Source organism: Danio rerio, chromosome 21 (genome assembly GCF_049306965.1).
Source record: "Danio rerio strain Tuebingen ecotype United States chromosome 21, GRCz12tu, whole genome shotgun sequence".
Lineage (NCBI taxonomy): Eukaryota > Metazoa > Chordata > Actinopteri > Cypriniformes > Danionidae > Danio > Danio rerio.
This window is the reverse complement of record NC_133196.1, coordinates 50,011,680-50,030,990: the sequence shown is the minus strand read 5'-3', so window position 1 is coordinate 50,030,990 and position 19,311 is coordinate 50,011,680. Positions and strand designations below refer to the sequence as shown.

At 40.7% G+C, this 19,311-nt stretch overlaps 2 protein-coding genes across 5 annotated transcripts in view; both read right to left on the bottom strand.

Moving 5' to 3' along the window:
- Positions 1-19,311, bottom strand: part of sec24a (SEC24 homolog A, COPII coat complex component) — a 113,366-nt gene that overhangs the window by 28,439 nt on the left and 65,616 nt on the right. The window lies entirely within an intron of this gene.
- On the bottom strand, positions 1,077-13,144 carry macroh2a1 (macroH2A.1 histone). Of its 4 annotated transcripts, none has more exons than XR_012396586.1 (9): positions 11,632-11,872; positions 10,533-10,713; positions 9,700-9,806; positions 8,858-9,040; positions 8,504-8,593; positions 5,526-5,815; positions 5,271-5,470; positions 4,595-4,769; positions 1,077-3,110 (listed from the first exon to the last, which is right to left on the bottom strand). XR_012396586.1 is itself a non-coding variant. In XM_073934951.1 (9 exons), exons 2-9 carry the CDS (start codon positions 10,702-10,704, stop codon positions 2,945-2,947), a joined length of 1,074 nt encoding a protein of 357 aa, XP_073791052.1. In that variant the 5' UTR covers positions 10,705-10,713; positions 12,993-13,144; the 3' UTR covers positions 1,077-2,944. The 4 variants fall into 4 exon arrangements, 3 of the variants coding, with proteins under 3 accessions (XP_073791052.1, XP_073791053.1, NP_001035451.1); XM_073934951.1 differs by lacking the exon at positions 11,632-11,872 and adding an exon at positions 12,993-13,144 and having other exon boundaries at positions 5,271-5,360; positions 5,725-5,815; XM_073934952.1 differs by having other exon boundaries at positions 5,271-5,360; positions 5,725-5,815; positions 11,632-12,105.

The following is a 19,311-nucleotide window of genomic DNA, read 5'->3' as shown; positions in this document are numbered from 1 at the left end:
TGGCTTTAAGCATATTGCGCTGACTCTCTGCACATGAGCGGTGATTAAACAGATCGGCTGCAGAATGGCGGATATATTACGCCGCTTTCATGTACACCAGCGCCATCTTTGATGACTGCGTATTTACCCGGGCTGATCCCACCGATGTTTGTTTTAATTTCACGTTGCCCCCGCTGGGCTTACGCTTTACATGCGAGGAGGAAAATAGCATGGCTGAGCTCTGGGAAAGCAGGACGGCCTACAGATGCTTTGAGTTTGGGAGATTTCCCTGCAGTGGAGAGCGGAGCCGAGCGGCCGTATTTCCTGAGGATTAGAGCTCAGATGTGCCCCTGGAGGAGGTCTGATGCAGATCCGCTGGGAAACTGACCTGCCGCTGACCAGCAGAACCCCAGGATCAGAGGAGAATAAACTGAGGAGATCTGAAGATCAACACCGCAGATGAAGATGCAAAGGAGCTTCTCTACGCTTTATCTGTCCTGTACACCCAAACAATGATCGAGTTTCTGTCCTGTTTCCAGTGCAGATATCTGAACATACTGAAATCACGAAGCAATTTCTGCACAAGATAAACATATAGTGTTCAGAAATAATGAGTCAAATGAAGAGAGTTTCTCATTAAAACAAGCAGAATACTCTGACGATGGGGAAGAGGAATAATCCTGCCTTCACCTTAAAGTAATTCTGTACTCTTCCCCCAATCTCAGATTATTTTGCTTGTTTTAAGGAAAAACTCACTTCAATTTCACTCATTATTTCTCAAAACAGGGTGTCATGGTGGAGCAGTGGTCAGCACTGTCGCCTCACAACAAAAAGGTCACAGGTTTGAGTCTCGGCTGGGTCAGTGGGTTTTTCTGTGTGGAGTTTGCATGTTCTCCCCGTGTTGGTGTGGGTTTCCTCCGGGTGCTCCGGTTTCCCCCACAGTCCAAACACATGCGCTATAGGGGAACTGATCAACTACACTGGCACTAGTGTATGAGTGTGTGTGTGAATGAGTGTGTATGAGTGTTTGTGTGAAGTGTGTATTGAACAGCATCTCCATCTGCTGGCGGTAGTCAGAAATTACACAAGTCACACAGTTCCTGATTAATGTTTGTTTATAAATTAGTTATTTCAGGCACATCATTTGCATATTAACATTGGCGATACACTGACAGAACAGAAGAAATAAGAGATTAAATTATGCAGCAATATAACAAACATAAACCCAACCCCGTTCACAAGTAAACAACAGCTGCTGTCATCATAAAGTACCAAAAATATCCCGTTGATCTCATCATTTCACCCATATTTCACACTCTGAACAAAGGAGTTCTGATAAATTAAGTTGTTTGAGTTGAATTTAACCAAACAAATTAACGTTAGTAATGTTCAACTCAATCTGGTTGTTTAAATTCAGCCCGTTCAGAACCATTTAACTCCACTTACATCTGTTTTCCAGTGTGCTTAGATGAATCCCTTAAAGGGACAGCTCACCTAATATTGCAAATTCTGTCCTCTTCTCAAAGCTTTTTTACTCAAAAAAGAAGATATTCTGAAAAATGTAGGGCTGCAACTGACGATTATTTTAATAATCAATTAATCTGTCGATTATTTATTTGATTTATTGATGAATCGAATGACAAAAAAAAACTGAAAATCATTTTAAAAAAATGAATTTATTCAATAAAGCTCATCCCTGAGCTGTTATAATAATAATAATATTAATAAAATAAAAACTAACTTAGTTTTGTCCTGTTTTCAATCCAAATAAAAAATCTTACATCAGCATACACAACACACACTTGAAATAGCATTAGAAATTATGTTTTGTTTTCTGCGAAAAAACAGCTAAAATTAAGTGATTATTTACTTAAAACAAGCTAAATTATTCGCTTATGGGGTCAGAAAAATAATCTTAATGAGATGTAATCTCGGAAAGAGGTTTTAAGCATCACTTGCAGATTAAGTGAGTAAGTGATCGTGATAATAATGTTAGATGGGCATGGCCATGTTTACTTGCAGCCGCTCATTTGCCTCATTCATAAAAGCAGAACAGCAGGATTCAGCACTAAATTCACCAGTTACTCCCCAAATACATGCGAGTGTCTGGTGAACTTACAGAAGAATAGATTCCACTGTCACTCTGCATGTGCTGTTTCACTAGTGCCTGTGTGTATTTACATGTCTAAAACATAAAATAAGCATTGGGTGGTTAAAACACTGCATAACTGTGATGATTTGATGTGTCTTTCTCTGGCTCAGCGTCAGCCAACGTACCAAAGCTCAGTTTGACTTATTCAGTTGCCGCTCTAAGGGTAAACAAGCTAACGTTAACTTGACATGCTTGTCAAGCTATAAGTAAACTGCAGCACCAGGGACTTTACTGTCCTCACTTCAAAACATTTTGGTCATCCCTGTCTGTGAGGCGCTGAACTCTGCATCAGTGCGTGAGAGAGACAAGACATAGTTCACTCCGCTCCGCACTCATCTAGTGTTTAGTTAATAATCAAAAATCCGTGTCGCACGACACTACAAATCGATCATGAAATTCATTGCCAACGCTTTCAGTAATTGATTTTTATTGATTTAATCAATTCGTTGTTGCAGCCCCGGAAAAATGTTCCCAACATGTAACCGTTGACTGCCACAGTATTTGTTTTTCTAGAAGTCAATGACTTTCTAACATTCTTCTAAATATCTTCTTTAGAGTTCAACGGAAGACAGAAACTCATAAAGGTTTAAATCCACTCGAGGGAGAGTAAACAGACAGTAAATGATCATGTTTTGGTGAAATACCGCTTTAACTGCCTCCATTTTCAGTGCATATTTAATCATGTTGGATGTGTTTATCCCTGAACTTCCCTTATACATCATAAGCATATCTCATATTCATTCATCAAGTGTAGTGCAGTCCAGAAGACCCTCATCTCTAACCGTGAATCATCTGTTTTCCTTCACCAGAGTCTCATTTGCTGTCGAGTTTGGCCATCTCCTGCACGTATATCCCGATGCTCTCGTTGTCAAACAGCACGAAGTACACCGTCTTGATGGAGGAGGACATGGTGGTCACGAAGTAGCTGGAGATGGCCTTCAGGATGAGCTGAGCGGCCTTCTGCTTCGGGAAGCCGTTCCTGGAAAACACACACAACCAGAGAATGAAGCTCAGTGTGAGTCTAAAATGCCTAAAATGTGAACGCTCTGGTCTGATGTGAAGTGTGTTTAATACAGGAGGCTCATGTTTGCACATCCTGAAACATGCTTTTCTTGCTTTGAGTTTTTGTCTTGTTTCTAGTCCAGATATCTGAAACGTCTTCAATCGAGAAGCATTTCATAAACAAGCACAACATAGTCTCGTTTTCAGAAATAATGAGTCAAAATGAAGTGAGTTTGTTCTTAAAACAAGCTGAATAATATTATTTTATAGTGAAAACAAGAATATTTTGCTTGTTTTAAGGAAAATCTCACTTCTTGTTGACTCATTATTTCTGAAAACTTGAGTCTAGTCCAGGGGTGTCAAACTCAATTCCTGGAGGGCTGAAGCCCTGCACAGTTTAGTTCCAACCCTGCTTCAACACACGTACCTGTAGGTTTCAAACAAGCCTGAACGACTCAATTAGTTTGATCAGGTGTGTTTAATTAGGGTTGGAACTCAATTGTGCAGAGCTGCGGCCCTCCAGGAACTGAGTTTGACACCTGTGCTCTACAACATGCATCTTGATTTAAAATATATCTGGACAAAGCAGAGCAAAAAATCTAAATAAGAAAACAATTGTTTGCAGTGTTTTTATATTGAATGCTCATATGTGTCTGCTCACATTTACACACATCTCATCAATCTTAATAACTAGGTTATAGAATTATTTTTATTTGTTTGCAGCATTAAAACACAGTTTAACCCCTGAACTGTCGGCTCTGCTATTTGAAGATAGACATGAAAATGACGTGTTCAGCTTAAATGACTGACGATCTTCAACACTTCAGTGCACAGATTTAATCATGCTTTCATTTTAAAGACAACAGAGGACATGTGAAAAAGTTTTGTGCCTTTAAGTTTATGAAAATAATAAATCAATAAATGTATATTATAATATATTTCATACAATATGTATTTTATATAATCTGTTTAAATTAACAGAAAAGCTAAATATCTGAATCTGCATATCTCCAAGATGAAGTTGATCTCTCAAAAAATGAGCATTAGGTAAGACTGTGTTAGGGTGCAGTACCAGACATGACCACCAGGTCATAGTTTCCATTGGTGACCATAGAATAGCGCCCCCTGATGGTGTGTATGATTTGAGAAATAGGAACTCTTATTCATGCTTTTGACAGTCTTTGTGCACAGCCAATCCCTTTTAAGGATTAAATTTACAGTAAATGTAAAGTTTAGAGACAGTATGATGTGCTTCTACATTATTGTTGTGTGTCTATTAAGCCCCTGTTATTGACTATAATTAACAGTTAGGGTTAGGTTTAAGAGTAGGAAGCCTATCAGCTGTTCTGGACATCTTCAAACAGGAGTGATGTTCCAGGATCATCATAAACGTCAGTCCAGCATCTCATCCTACTTGACCTAATCCCCCTGCGTCCTGTGTTTATGTGGCTGTATCTGTACCTGCCGCTGCCGATGGAGGGGAACGCCACCGACCGCAGCTTCTGCTCGTCCGCCAGAGCCAGGCAGTTCTTGACGGTTTTCTCCAGCATCTCCTCACACTGGTCTGAGCCCCACGCCGGACTGTTGCAGTGGATCACGAACTTTGCCGGAAGACCAAACCCGGAGCTGATGGCGGCTACAGTAAGACACGGGTAAACACAGATCACACACACACAGTATATACACACTGAGGCTGTCCCCTAATCATCGACTAGTCCACCAGGACAGGCTCGGTCGGCTACGTTTTCATTAGTCGGTTTGTGACAGGAAAAAACTGCACAAGAAGTGTGTCAGTGAGTGTGTGTGTCCACCGAAGTGTTAGTTTACTCTGAGTGTGTGTTTACATTGAGTGCTTACAGCTGAGCAGCCCAAACACACACACACCCTCAGCGAGAGCTCTTTAGGAGATCTGAAACTCAGAGCCAGACTACACTACAGCGCTCAGCTCGCCAATCTGCAGCACACAAACCCTTCGGTGGACACGCACAGTCTGAGTTGAAGAGTAGAACGTGTAGACGGCCACGCCTGTTCTGCTGGAGTATTACAGAGCAGCTCTAATAATCCCACACACTGACTCATAGCTGAGAATGAATATATGCTGTAATGTGAACGTGTCGTCAGTGAGGAGCGTCAGTACCTCCTGCCACCTCCAGGGGGCCGTTGCTCTTGCGCAGCTCCAGAACAGCGTCTGACAGCTCTTTTCCTCCGATCTTCTCCAGAGCGCTGCCTACGACACACACACACACACACACACACACACACACACACACACACACACACACACACACACACACACACACACTGACTGGTGAAATGGAATTTAATTAGTCAAATACTCTGCTCTGAATGGTCACATGGCCATACTCTGTTTTGACTAGCCAGATGGCCATACTGTGCTCTGATTGGTCAGACTGAATTGCCATCTGACAGAATACACTGTATATGCATAAAACACACAAGCAGTCGTTTGTGATTGTCAGGAGCTCTTTAGATATCTGCTCTAGAAACAAGGCTAGCACTAGCACTAGCACACTGAATAATCTCCTTCAGTTTGACTGTGGTGATGTGTGTGGAGGCGGCGGCTACTTTACCTACTTCCCCACCCATGTAGAAGCTGGAGTTGGTGGGATGAACCACCGCTTCACTCTCTATGCTGGCGATATCAGCCTGAACAACCTGCAGCTACACAACAGAGAGAGAGAGAGAGAGAGAGAGAGAGAGAGAGAGAGAGAGAGAGAGAGAGAGAGAGAGAGAGAGAGAGAGAGASAGAGAGAGAGAGAGAGAGAGAGAGAGAGAGAGAGAGAGAGAGAGAGAGAGAGAGAGAAGAGAGAGAGAGAGAGAGAGAGAGAGAGAGAGAGAGAGAGAGAGAGAGAGAGAGAGAGAGAGAGAGAGAGAGAGAGAGAGAGAGAGAGAGAGAGAGAGAGAGAGAGAGAGAGAGTTGGTATCAGCTGTTATTGATTTTTCCACAAATGTTAGGTCATATTTTAGAAAGAAAGAAGGTTTATTCCTGAAAATGTCACACGCACATGTCACACATAGATCTGTGTGTAGGAATGGTTAGTGCATGACACACATTATCCTAAAACTCATTCTGAATGTAAAACACCAGCAGAGTTCTGAAGCTTAACACTTAGAGAACCGCAGGCATCCAGTATAGTTTGGGCCTGGTTTCTCTCCTGGTTTCTCTCCTACATTTTGGTCAGTTGGTGAAGTTTGTTACTTCGCTGTCGCCACTGGCTTTTATAGTTCGGGACTTGTGTTTCTGCATGGTGGATTTGCTCTTCAGTGTTTGGACCCTCATAAGTGAAGATTAAACCACACTGAACTGAACTGAACTGAACTGAACTGAACTTCAGCTCTGAACACTGGACTGACACAGCTTCAGTTCACTATAATCTTCTATGTGAAGCTGCTTTGACACAGTCTACACTGTAAAAGCGCTAGAGAAATAAAGATGAACTGAATTAAATATAGTTTCTGATTTTCCTCTTTGGAAAATGCTGGAGAAGATCATTAGTGTTGTTTTTATTCCACTACACTGACTGTGATCGCTAAATCCACTGTTTGATAAGACGGACTACACGAGCTGGATTCACTGGTCGGATGCATTAGCAACCTTATACTGAGGACACCTGCTGGTTACAGGAGAGCAATGCAGGGAGAAAAGCAGACACTCAAAACAAACCGCTGTTTATCTTTTGCTGGTTTGGACACAGATATCGTTATCTGTCAGACTGCAGCCACGATTCTGTCATCTGAGACAATATTGGGAAATCCTCAAAGAGTCCTGAAATCCTGGGCTAAAATTGTTGATCTTTGATCATTGGCTGACAGTCGCTTGGTGCATGTTGTGATCAGATTTTCCCTCAGATGATGTTCTGGCTATGTTAGAAGATTTCAGACACTTTCCTTCATCATTAGCTGTGATGAGCGTCAATCCAAGAGCCAATAGGAGCGAGAATCTGATGATGCAACCCATGCGAGAATTAAAACGACCGCAGGGAAATGTCAGAACTGTTTTCTCTTCCTGGTTTCATTATTGACACTCGCTGTGTGCAGAATTGCTGCTACAGATTGTTTACAGATTGCAGGATAGTGAAAGTGTCACGTGTGGATGACGTCAAACTCAGGGAGCTCAAGACTTCAGCTGATGCTGATCTGGATGCAGATATTTGACTTCAAATCTCTCATTTTTGACACACAAAAGCATTACGGTCACATTATAAATGAAGGTTGAGCTGCTGGAGACACGGCTGCTGATGTAATGATGCTTCAATGGAGGCTCTTCAGAGGATCAAGGACATCATTAGAGAAGCAGAGAACATGATGGACAGTCATTAATGACCCAATATTCATTTTTCTATCCCTAAAACGGTGTGAATATTTCATCTACAACCAGACAGAAGAGAATCATTTATGTCATTTATATTATATCTACACAGCGCTCACACCTACAGCGACTGTAAGGTTAAAGTCAGCTCATATAAGCTGATCAGCTCAAGGGTTAACCAGGTTAGAGATTTCACTGTCATTGAGTTCAGCAGGGTACAGCAGGGTGCACACTTATGAGTGTGGAACAGAAGAGGTTTGGGACAATCTGCTTCCTTATTAACGCACCGCACTGTTGCTTAGTTACGACACCTGTCAATCATCTCATCCCCCACAGGTCTGTCATATTTAAAGGGTTAGTTCACCCAAAAATAAAGATTTACTCACTATTTACTCACCCTGAAGTGTTTCCAAACACTTGATGAGTTTCTTTTTTCTGCTGAACACCAACAGAAGATATTTAGAAAAAAGCTGCAAACCTGAACTATTGGCTTCCATAGTAGGAGAAACAAATACAGTGGAGGTCAATGGTTACAGGTTTACAGCATTATTCACAATATCTTATCTGTGGTGTTCATCAGAAGAAATAAACTCAAACAGGTTTGGAAATGAAGACTATTGTGTGTTGAAATAAACAGTTTTAATGATCTTTAAATGAGAGCTGAGGTCAGAAAAAATCTCAATCCAAACATCTTTCATAAGTTAAGTCTTGATTCTGAAGTATTCACGCTTTCAAGTAGATTTAAATAGATTCAGTATTCATGCACTAATCATCTCTCGCTATCTTACCTTGTTTGAGAAGCCATCAATGATGACGTACGCTTAACACACATCTAATTACAATTAACTTCTCCAGCACTGCTTGACGACTCGTTGAATCACATTTCAAGACTGCTGAGCATCAGTGAGGTTTGTCATTAATAAACATGTAGATGATTACACCTCTAACAGCTCGAGATATTACACAAGTTTAAGCAGGAGGTATTTCAGGAGGAGAGCAGCTGATCTGAGAGCAGTGTAATACAGGCAGCTCTACTGTACCTTCTGGCCCAGGAATAAGCTTTTGGAGGAGAGGACGGTGAATCCTCCGGCAGAAGCGCTCTGTCCACCGGACGCTTTAGCAGACTGCCTCTGTCAGAAACACAGCAGATATATCAGCATCATACAGTACTGTCCCCATCAGGCAGAGGTCGCCAACTTTGGTATAGCATCCGATCGCAGCGGCCACCCGAAACCCAGTCCATAGTACACTTAGCTTACTAACACCACAGTACAGTTACTAACCCAGTGTTATTCAAACACCTCACCCCTAACAACCTACTCCCCTCCCCACATCTGATTTGGGTTTCCTGGTGACGGGTTAGCACTAGTCAGTAGCAGTGGTTCAGTGGGCACCTTTCCTGTAGAGGGCTTCTGGCTGTGCAGTTTCCTGACAGCGGCTGTTTTGCTAGTTTTCCTGGATGGTGGAGCAGTGACGGCGGCCTCCAGCTTCCCTCGGCTCTCCCTCTTCTTGGCCAGCAGCTCTGGGTGGATGTTGGGTAGAACCCCCCCAGCGGAGATGGTGACGCCCCGCAGCAACTGCACACACAAACACAGACATCTGAAGAGGAAAACCTCAGTAAGAATAAGATCAAACTTTGGATATTTTCCATTTTTGGTCGCTACTGTGTGGCGTTTTATTCTAGGCTGCCACTTCCAGAAAAGAAAAATAATCAAGTCTGATCTATGATGTAGCTAATAAAACCATTCTTTGATTACCTTAAGTTTCTTGGTGTTGTTTTCTTATTCAAATTATAAATGATAGAACTAAGCAAATTAATCATTAGATAGTTAAGGCTGTACGCTTAGATCTGTTATTGCATCACACATGCACTCTGGCAAATCATATTAGCCCACCCAATATATATTTACTTCCTTTAATTCTTCTAGTTATCAGTGCAGGCTTGTTTATCTTATATTGGACATTTTGAAAACAAAAAAGGGCAAAAAAAAAAGGGCAAAAAAAAAATATATATATATATATATCATATATTTAGTGAGGACAGTGACATCATAATGCAGTGATATAGCATGCTCTTTAGCCACATTAAAACACTATTGATGTGTGTGGGTGAAATTGACCCGCATGATGGTGTTTAGGTATAGAGTGACCCCTGGTGGTTCTAGTGTTAAATGTCTGGCTTGTGGATCCAGTGTAGATGAGGTTGTTTCCCTCTGTGAATGAGATGATTGTGTACCTGGTGAAGCTCCTCATCATTGGCGATGGCTAGTAGAATGTGTCTGGGTGTGACGCGGCCCTTCTTGTTGTCTCTGGCTGCGTTTCCCGCCAGCTCCAGGATTTCAGCTGAAAGAGCCACAAATACAGAGATTCTCATGCGGTGATGATGAGTTATACACCATAAAGAGCAGATCACACCGGTCACACAGACAGACGCGGAGGATCAGCAGGTCACAGTGCAGGACTTCTCTGACATATGCGAAAGCACACACCGATTCAGCTTCATCAGCCTGAGAAAGTGACCCAACCTGATGCGGTGGCTTTAGGAGCCCTAAAGAGACAGTTCACTCAACCATGTCAATTCTGTCATCATTTGCTAATCCTCCACTCGTTCCAAACCGGTTTGAGTTTCTTTCTTCTGCTGAACACAAAGGAAAATACACTGAAGAGTGCTGGAAAACACAGCCAACAGCCTGCTATGGGGACACAACACTACATTGATATGAACAAATGAGCCAGTGCTGCAGTCTTCTACAACTACAGTGTATATTACACTCCAATACACCACCGTTTACTGTATTTATTAGTTCACTATAGTTAATACTACAGTTTGATGCAGCATTCATTATCAAACATTATGATACACTTTACTACAGTACGGTCCAAAAGCACAGCAATATTTACTGTAGTTACTGTTATTGATTTACTGTAATTGACTTTTAATTATTATGTTTTCTTGTGTTCAATTATAATTAGTTTAAATTACATTTTGAATCCATTGGTAAAGATCCGTTTCTGTTTGTGTGCACGTGTGAGAGTGTGCATCTGTGTGTGTGTGTGTGTGTCTCTTACCAGTCAGGTACTCCAGCACCGCAGCCATGTAGACCGGAGCGCCCACACTGATCCTGTATTTGGGAAGGCCTCTCCTGAAGAAGCGCAGCATGCGGCCCACGGGGAAGATCACTCCAGCACGGGCCGAGCGAGAGCCCCTACTGACCTTCTTCTTCCCTCCACGACTGGACATCCTGAGGCTCTACACACACCACAGTCAGTACACACACACACACACACACACACACACACACACACACACTATGATCACCAGTGCTTGATTATAGGCACAGTTCACACACAAATGAACATTTACTCAGCATTTACTGTAAAGCACATGCGTTTCTTTCTCCTGTTGAACATAAAGGAGGATGCACTGTAGAATATCCATACATTAGCAGATTTCCATATTCTGATATTCATGTTTTCTTTTTCCCAGTTTATTGCTGTTGAATGTCATTATGGGATCTTGATGTTTCTTCCAGCCATTTTTAACCTTGATAAGTGTGTAAGAGTGTGTGTTCAGCATGTGTGTAATAGTGTACAGCGCTGTATAGTGTGTGTTAGTGTTGAATATTACTCTACAGACACCCTGTAATAAACTGCAGCACATGTACTGCTATTGTCCACACCTATTCCTCTACAGATTATTCATTATACATTATAGTATTATTTCAGAATCTTTAAACATCAGTAAAAGTCCTTTTGTTAAACTGTAGAGTTGAATTTTCAACATCAGAAGTGGACAGAGCAGAGATCAACATCCCATAATGCAGTTCACAACTCAATATAATCAATACAACCATTAACATGTATTTTCACAGTGTATTCTGTATAGAAAGCTGGAAACCTGGGAGCATTCACTTTATACTATTAGTTTTTTCTACTATGGAAGTCAATGGTTCAGGTTTTCAACATTCTTTAAAACATCTTCTATAGTGTTCAGAAGAAAGAGACTGGTAAAGGTTTATAGCCACTTGAGCAAGAGTAATTGTTCCTTTCTGCGTGAATATTCCCAATAAAAACGCAAAAACACTGAAAACCCGCATTAATAATGATAATAAACACATAAAAGAACTATATAATACATTTAAGTCTAGGGCAGTAATCTTTGTATTACTTGTAACTTTGTAGAGTCATTTTAAAGAGCTCTCCAACCCTTCATTCATCGCCTTGTTTAGCCGCGGTTTGCTGCTGTAAATAAACCCGCACGACACAAACTGACGACACAGCCGCGCGTCTCGGTCAGCGATGCATTAAGAGACGTTATGTCTGGGTAATTATGTTGTTTATTATAATATTTTTCGAGTCTAAATGCAGAACTTCCTGAAAGCGAAAGTGCAGTCGCGAACGCGTGCGTCAGTGGTCGGCTACGCGCGCGTCAGATAAAGTAAAAGCAGAAGCGGAGGTGATTGATTGACAGCTGGAGTCTTACAGAGAAGCTCAGTCCACTGCTGCGACACACACCGGACAGATGACCGCGACTGATGACCGATACTCCACCGTCCACTGATCAGAGTGCGCTCATCTGACAGCACAGCACAGGCCGCTCCCGAGAAACAGACGAGTGCGCGCATGAGGCTCGTGCTCGGATGCGCGCGCCGCTGAGCTGTCCTGATGATGTCGTTTCAGCAGCTCTGATTTTCCATCCACTATTCTTTATTATTTTATTATCGCAAAAATATGAAAGTGAATATGAAGATGTGCATTAAAAATGCGCACAACTTTTAACTTGTTCAAACAACTTAATTAAAACGAGCTGGAACAACATAATTCTTGAGATTTCAATGGGATAACTTTTTTTGTTTGATCCACATAAATGTGTTAAAAGTGTTAAGTTAACTCAATCAGTTTGTGTAGGGACAATGTGAATGAAGTGTGTGGAACCCTGCATTTTTACAGTGAATAAATAATATTAAAATAAATGATTTTCCTGTCCATTCTTTATTTAAAACATGAAAAAATGTTTTGTCTTATTTATTACTGTATTACTAGTGCACCCTTACAAAAATAACTGCAGTAAACTAAAGTAAAGCTGCAGGACAACAGCAGTATATAGAAGTGTGACTGCAGTAATAAAGTACAATTGCAAAACTGCAACACAGTGAAGAATAAACACAGTTCAGATACAGTACAATAAAGTTCAACAGCAGTATAAGATGCAGTAAACACAAGTAAACTCAGTCTGCACATGTGCTGCTGTAGTCTATCATGCCAATGCAGTGGTATAGCTGTCCTGCACTTGTGTTCAGGCTTAGGCTTGTTCTTCAACATCTTCCAGCAATATTTAGTCTTTTTTGTTTTTTGGATTCATTTAATTTTCTAATTAGAAATATAGAAGTTTATCTACAAAAAATAATAATTAAAAGTATTTTTGTAAAGGCAGTTGCAGTGGATATCAGTCAGACGATGCTAACTTTACTGTGATTCCAGCAAATACACATCACAATTCATTCAAGATGCTCTTCAGATCATACTCACTTCTTGAGGTTCGGCTGATCACAGAGAGCTTGAACAGATCCGATCCTCCAGTTTCTGTCTTGTGGGAATGAAACACACATTAACACTGATAATATATGGTTAAGGAGATGTGGGGATGTGCTGCTGCTCCTGTTGTAGGTGAATGAGTGAATGAATGTAAAGCTCAGGTGGAGACTTTACTGAGTGTCTGTGATTAATCAGACGTCTGAGAGCTGCTGTTCTGCTGATTAGATCAGGACAAGTGAAACTGCGGAGAGAAAACAGAGAGAAAAATCTGTTTACTGTTTATTACATTTACATCCTCTGTGTTCGGCTTATGCCTGTCATTAGCCAGTATTGAGCAACGAGACTAGATATTCTTCAAGACACTAGTGTTCAGCTTACAGTGACATGTAAAGGCTTCACTAGGGTAATTAGGGTAAAGTTAGGGTAATTAGGCAAGTCATTGTATAACAGTGGTTTGTTCTGGAGACAATCCAACACTAATATTGCTGAAGGGGTGAATAATATTGAGCTTAACATGACTTTAACACTATTAAAAACTGCTGTTATTCTAGCCAAAATAAAACAAATAGTTTATATAAATATAACATATTATACATTTAATATTGATAAGAGATAATTATGACATGAATCATGATAGTTACAGTATGCTATTTAATAACAAAGAGTTGTACTAAATACATAAAGTATTACTAATGAGAATATTTAATAAAAGTTGTTTATCATTCTTTTTGTTTACTTCTCGTCTGTACATTAATGCTGTGATTTAGGAGAAAACGAAATACTGTAATACTGCAGTATAATACAGTTTACTATAATATGGGTTAAAAACACTATGAATTACCATAGTATTTTTTAATGGGGGGTAAAGTCTTTCGGTAATCATCATTGTTTGGCTAAATGTAGTCTGCAGCACGTCTAGCAAATAATTTCTTTGTGATTTCCATAATCGAAAATGATGCTGACTTTGCACTGCCATCTACTGCGAGTATACTCAAACCACTGGTAGTTCCATACTGCCATCATTCATAGTGTTCTCTTAATCAACTAGTAGTTCTCTAAGTTTATCTAGTGTTATACAGCAAGTGTGCTTAAGCAATAAAAAAGAAGCTCACTAATGACCTTATTCTTATTGAGGACAGAGTGTATGATTTGGCATTTAGACAAAGAGAAAGATGCATCTCAGCTGTGTGCTTTTACCATGTTTCACACTGCTTTTATTTACCTGATTTCTAGAACTGTCCTTCGCCACACTCAAACCCTGTTTCGCCCCCAAAGTCTGATGCTGTTCTTAGCAAACTGACCACTCCAGAAAAGCCCTCCATCACAGAGGTAAGCATTCAGTAGAGATGTGAAAAGGAACAGAAGTTGTCTCTGACATCATACCGCCCTGTAGCGTTCGCTTCACACACTGCAGTTAGCTGTATACCATTGCGCATATTAGCGGATTCTCAAACATATTCCAGCACGGATTCACAAAAAGCCTGTTGGGTCTGCTGGTTATGCTGAAGTATTTGTGCAGGTATAGTATCGGGAGAGTCTGAGCACACCTGATCAGTGGTTCTGTGCAGCAGCCAGTGAATAGAGAGAGACATGCTAAAGGAGGATTCTGTTATAGTCAAGAGGAAAACATTTTCATTTATCAACACATTAACACAAATAATGATGAGTCATTTATTTCAGGCAAGTTCAGAGAGACGTGTAGACACCATTTAACAACACCACACATCTGAATACACTTGATTTATTGATGGTCTGAACACATCAGATAGAGACACATGATCAGTGTAGGATACAGGACACACTGTTTACTGTTCATCTTCTTGTATACTTTTTAAAATGTATAACAAAAACATTCAATCGATCTATCACTCGTCTTTTTCTTCTTATGCCTCATTCTTCAGTTGTTTTATCACACTGTTCTCCTGACATTTGTCATATGCTGCTTTGTACTCATCAAAATGGTTTTTGACCTCTCTCACAGCGTTGTCCACCTTATCATGGCCAATCCGTGCTATAATTACCTGAACAATCAAATCAATCACAAAGAAAAGCACAAAAATCACAACCGCTGCACCCGCACATATGGATTCTTCTCTATAGTGCCTTTTCAGGTCTGTCAGAAAGGCTCCTTTTTTAATTTGTGCAATAACCGAAATAGTGGAGAGAACGGCTGCAGCAGCAAAGACAGTATGAGCGATAGCCGAGGCTCGTTTATTCTCAGGAGCAGTCATGTTTTCAGCTTGTACAGTGTTGGTTTCAGCTTCTCCACTTCTGCTTGGATCTCACAGACGTGTTCAGTTATCAGCTCACAGTTCTCCTTCACTGTGTCTTCCTCATTCAGGGGATCCTGACATGTGTGGATGAGCTTATTTCTTCTGTATTTCCAGGGCAGAGGAGATCACTCAGAGATGTCTTGCTTTATATCAGATTCTAGAGACAAAGAGAGAAAGAGACAGACACTTGTTCAGTGATTTCAAAAGCACAGAAAATACTGAGAGAAAATTTGATAAATTCTGATCATTAATTTTATAATAAACTCATTAATCTGAGGTATAAAGTTATTCTATTTTAAGATTACTGTAAATCTTCACATATTCATTTCTTCTATATGCATGCATTTGAAATATTGACGTTATTTTTCATGCAGCTTGAAATCAAGACACACTCCAGATCACTTTTACCAGCCTTTGAAATGTTTTTGTAGCCTTCTCCTTACCTGTGTCTTTCTACAACTTTATTCTTTATTTATAACTTTATTTTGAAAGCAGGGTGTAACATGAGTCCTAATTCTGCCCTGACTCCTTCAATAATGAAATGTCTCTTTCTCCTTTGATTGAGGTGTCACAGAAGCAGAGTTATAGTGCTATCATAACTGTACTGTACACACGGACCAATCCTATCACCAACTGAACACACACTGTACTTCTGTATAAACACACTGCAGTATGCATAATGTGTTGGCAGTGAATGACATCAGATAGTCTTTAGAAAAAATCCAATATAACAAATAGTGCATCACTGCTGAAGCATTTCTTTCACTCCAACTTTTTTTAGGAAAAGGCAGATTTTACAACTCCACTAGGGTAAACAGTTGAGTAAACCATCCTAAACCCATTCTGAGTTTCTTTTACCTAGATCATTGAATCTGAATACACCATTAGCATCTTGCTTTAAGGTCTGGGACATACCAAGTAGATGACGAACAACTAGCGTCGACAAAACCCAACTGTGGTGTCGCCCCATGTCTGGATTTGTATGGGCAAAAAGCTGCCCATAAACCGGACCAGACAAGAGCGGTCTGAGCCGAGAGAAATCACAGCCGGCCTCTTTATCTTCCCTTTTCACTTAAAGTATGAACTCGCTCAGAGATGAATCTCTTCAGTTTCTGATCTTGCGCTCTGATTCGCTGCTGAAATATTCTGTCATTGCATGGTGTAAGACAGAAAATGAAAATTGGATATTGTTCCAAGCTGATATGTCTAAAACTATACTTTAATAATCAAGAAACTCTGCTGCTGTATGTACCGCAGCTGCACCAGGGGGAATTAGAGCCTTTTTTTAGACATGCTGTCTATGTTTGGATAGAGAAACAAAACATTTTTTAGCGTGATGACGTCAGCTTGTACCACTGGGTCAGAGAAAACTCAAGTTAAATCCACAGTCTGGATCTCTCTAAATGCAGTAATACATGTGTGGGGTGCACCTGCTTACCTGTGCTTCTCGTGGAGAGCTGAAGATGGTCAGAGCTGCTTCTGCTGTCTCCTGGAGGAGCTGAAAGGGTCTCTGAAAGCATTCCTGAAGTACAGGAGCTTTATTGACTAAAGCCACACCTGTAGAGCGCTTATAGCCTAACATGACAATCAAACAGTACAGTATAGGGGACAGCCTTCTGGGGTTTGCATGCCACATGTACTGTACACAGACAGGCATTAACTTGTTTCACTGATCTATAAATATAGTGTTGGATGAAAGCAGGTGTATGCTGACTTCAAGGAACCTCATTATCGGCTCAATACAAATCTCCTAGAGTTAAACAGTGGACCTGGACTATCCATTCAGCTGATTTCTCGTAGTAGCAGGGTCACACTCAGCTTAACATAATTAATATACTTAAAAATACGCCGACTGCATATGATCCTTGCATAATGATCAATGCAAACTAAGCTGAGGCTTTCATTTTATGTATAAACTATGAAAAGATGTTAGGTTGACACCTCTCCAAAGCATTATGGCCAGGCCTCTCCAAATATGTGTCCTCCATTAGATAATTGGGAAAATAGAGTTCTGCTGATGTGTTTATGTGATTCTGCTTCGCTGCTGCTCAGGTGTGTTTGCCTACTGCTCTGTGCCTTGAACTTGTAACAGTGGTGTGATACACTTCAGTTCAGTCTTTAACTTCAATTAAACAATGAAGAAGGAGAAGGGAACAGAAGTTACCAGATGGGTTACCATCTAGGAAAGCAGGAGGAGTAGGGGTGGAAGGGGGATTCTTTAAAACGAACATGGCTGTGATATGGAGCTGAGGGTGTTTATAGTCGATTAGGAATCGTCTGATTGGTCAATCATGAATTGGATAATGTGGGGCCGCAGGCAATCATGAGCACATGATCCTCTCCACATTAGTGAATAAAGGAACTTCACAAAGAAGAATTGTTGTACTAAATTTGTCGTAGTGTATGAGTGTGTGTGTGTGTGTGAGTGTGTATGGGTGTTTCCCATTACTGGGTTGCAGCTGGAAGTGCATTTGCTGTGTAAAACATATGCTGGAATAGTTGGCGGTTCATTCCACTGGGGTGACCCCTGATTAATAACAAACCACCTGTAGAAATTACCTAAAGACACCCTCTCATCTCTCTGACATTTGCACTATAGGTTGCACATTTGCACTGTAGACACCTTCTTAATCACTCCATGTCTCTTGTTAACATTGTGCACTTCAAATTGTGCTTTATTCAGGTGAGTGGGCTTGACAAACCACCTGTAAAAACACTCTTCTCTCTTATGCAGCTGACACTTTATCCAAACTGTGTCTTACAAGGACTCGGAATAGGGAAAATGATGTTTACTATAAGTGTACCACAGTCATGCTGCACTGCTCGCTTCAGCCTTAAATTACTCTTCATTTAAACCTCTTTTGCAGAATATTCACCTTCCATAGCTCTCTGGCACAATCTCTTGCACAGCATTGTTCAGTCTCATGTAAAAGTACTTGTAAAGTCTGTCTTACATGTATAGTTAAATATCTTATGGTAGTTATGCATAGGTGTTTTTTAGATAGCTCTTCTGTCCAGTGTTGTGCTTGTATTGATGATTAATCTATGTAGCGCCGCTGTCCTGCAAGACATGACATTTCATTCCTCTGTTTGTCCACACATGCAGCTGAATGACAGTAAAGCTCGTCTTGACTTGATTCATGTGTAGGAGCAAGAATCAGACAGAAGTTCCAGAAAGAATAAAAGCTGCACTGGTGTCTGACCCGCTCCACTTCAGTGGTGTTTAATGATTATATCATCTCTGAAAACAAGCGTATACACACTACACAGCATGACTTGATCATGTTTAGTCTTGAGTCATTCTAATCCCCCACTACATACATGAGCATCAGCTTAGCACTTCCTCCAAAACATGAAGGTAATAATGATGTTATATAATATACCGTATACATGTACATTTCAGAGGGTCGTGGGCTGTTTTCGCCCCGGGCGCTTTCAGTTTTGCAAGAATGCTCTGAAAACACCTGGAGATGAATAAAAACATGAACTCGGTTCGTCCTTTCACTCTTCTTTACAGCCGTTATGTAATATTATGGCGACGCAGTGGCGCAGTAGGCAGTGCTGTTGCCTCACAGCAAGAAGGTCGCTGGTTTGAGTCTCGGCTGGGTCAGTTGGTGTTTCTGTGTGGAGTTTGCAAGTTCTCCCCGTGTTGGTGTGGGTTTCCTCCGGTTGCTCCAGTTTCCCCCACAGTCCAAACACATGCGCTATAGGGGAATTGGGCCGGCTAAAATTGTCTGTAGTGTATGAGTGTGTATGAGTGTTTCCCAGTATTGGGTTGCAGTTTGAAGGGCATCCGCTGTGTAAAACATATGTTGGATAAGTTAGCGGTTCATTCTGCTGTGGAATTAATAAAGGGACTAAGCTGAAAAGAAAATGAATGAATTTTATATTATAAATGCCCTTTTTCAAATATTTTACATGGATGTACTGTGCATCTGGCATATTTTCAGATCTTTAAAATATAAGTATCAGGCTAAATTTGTGATGTCCATATATTTTCACATCTTAAATGTGAAATAAAAATAATCAAGAATGTTATG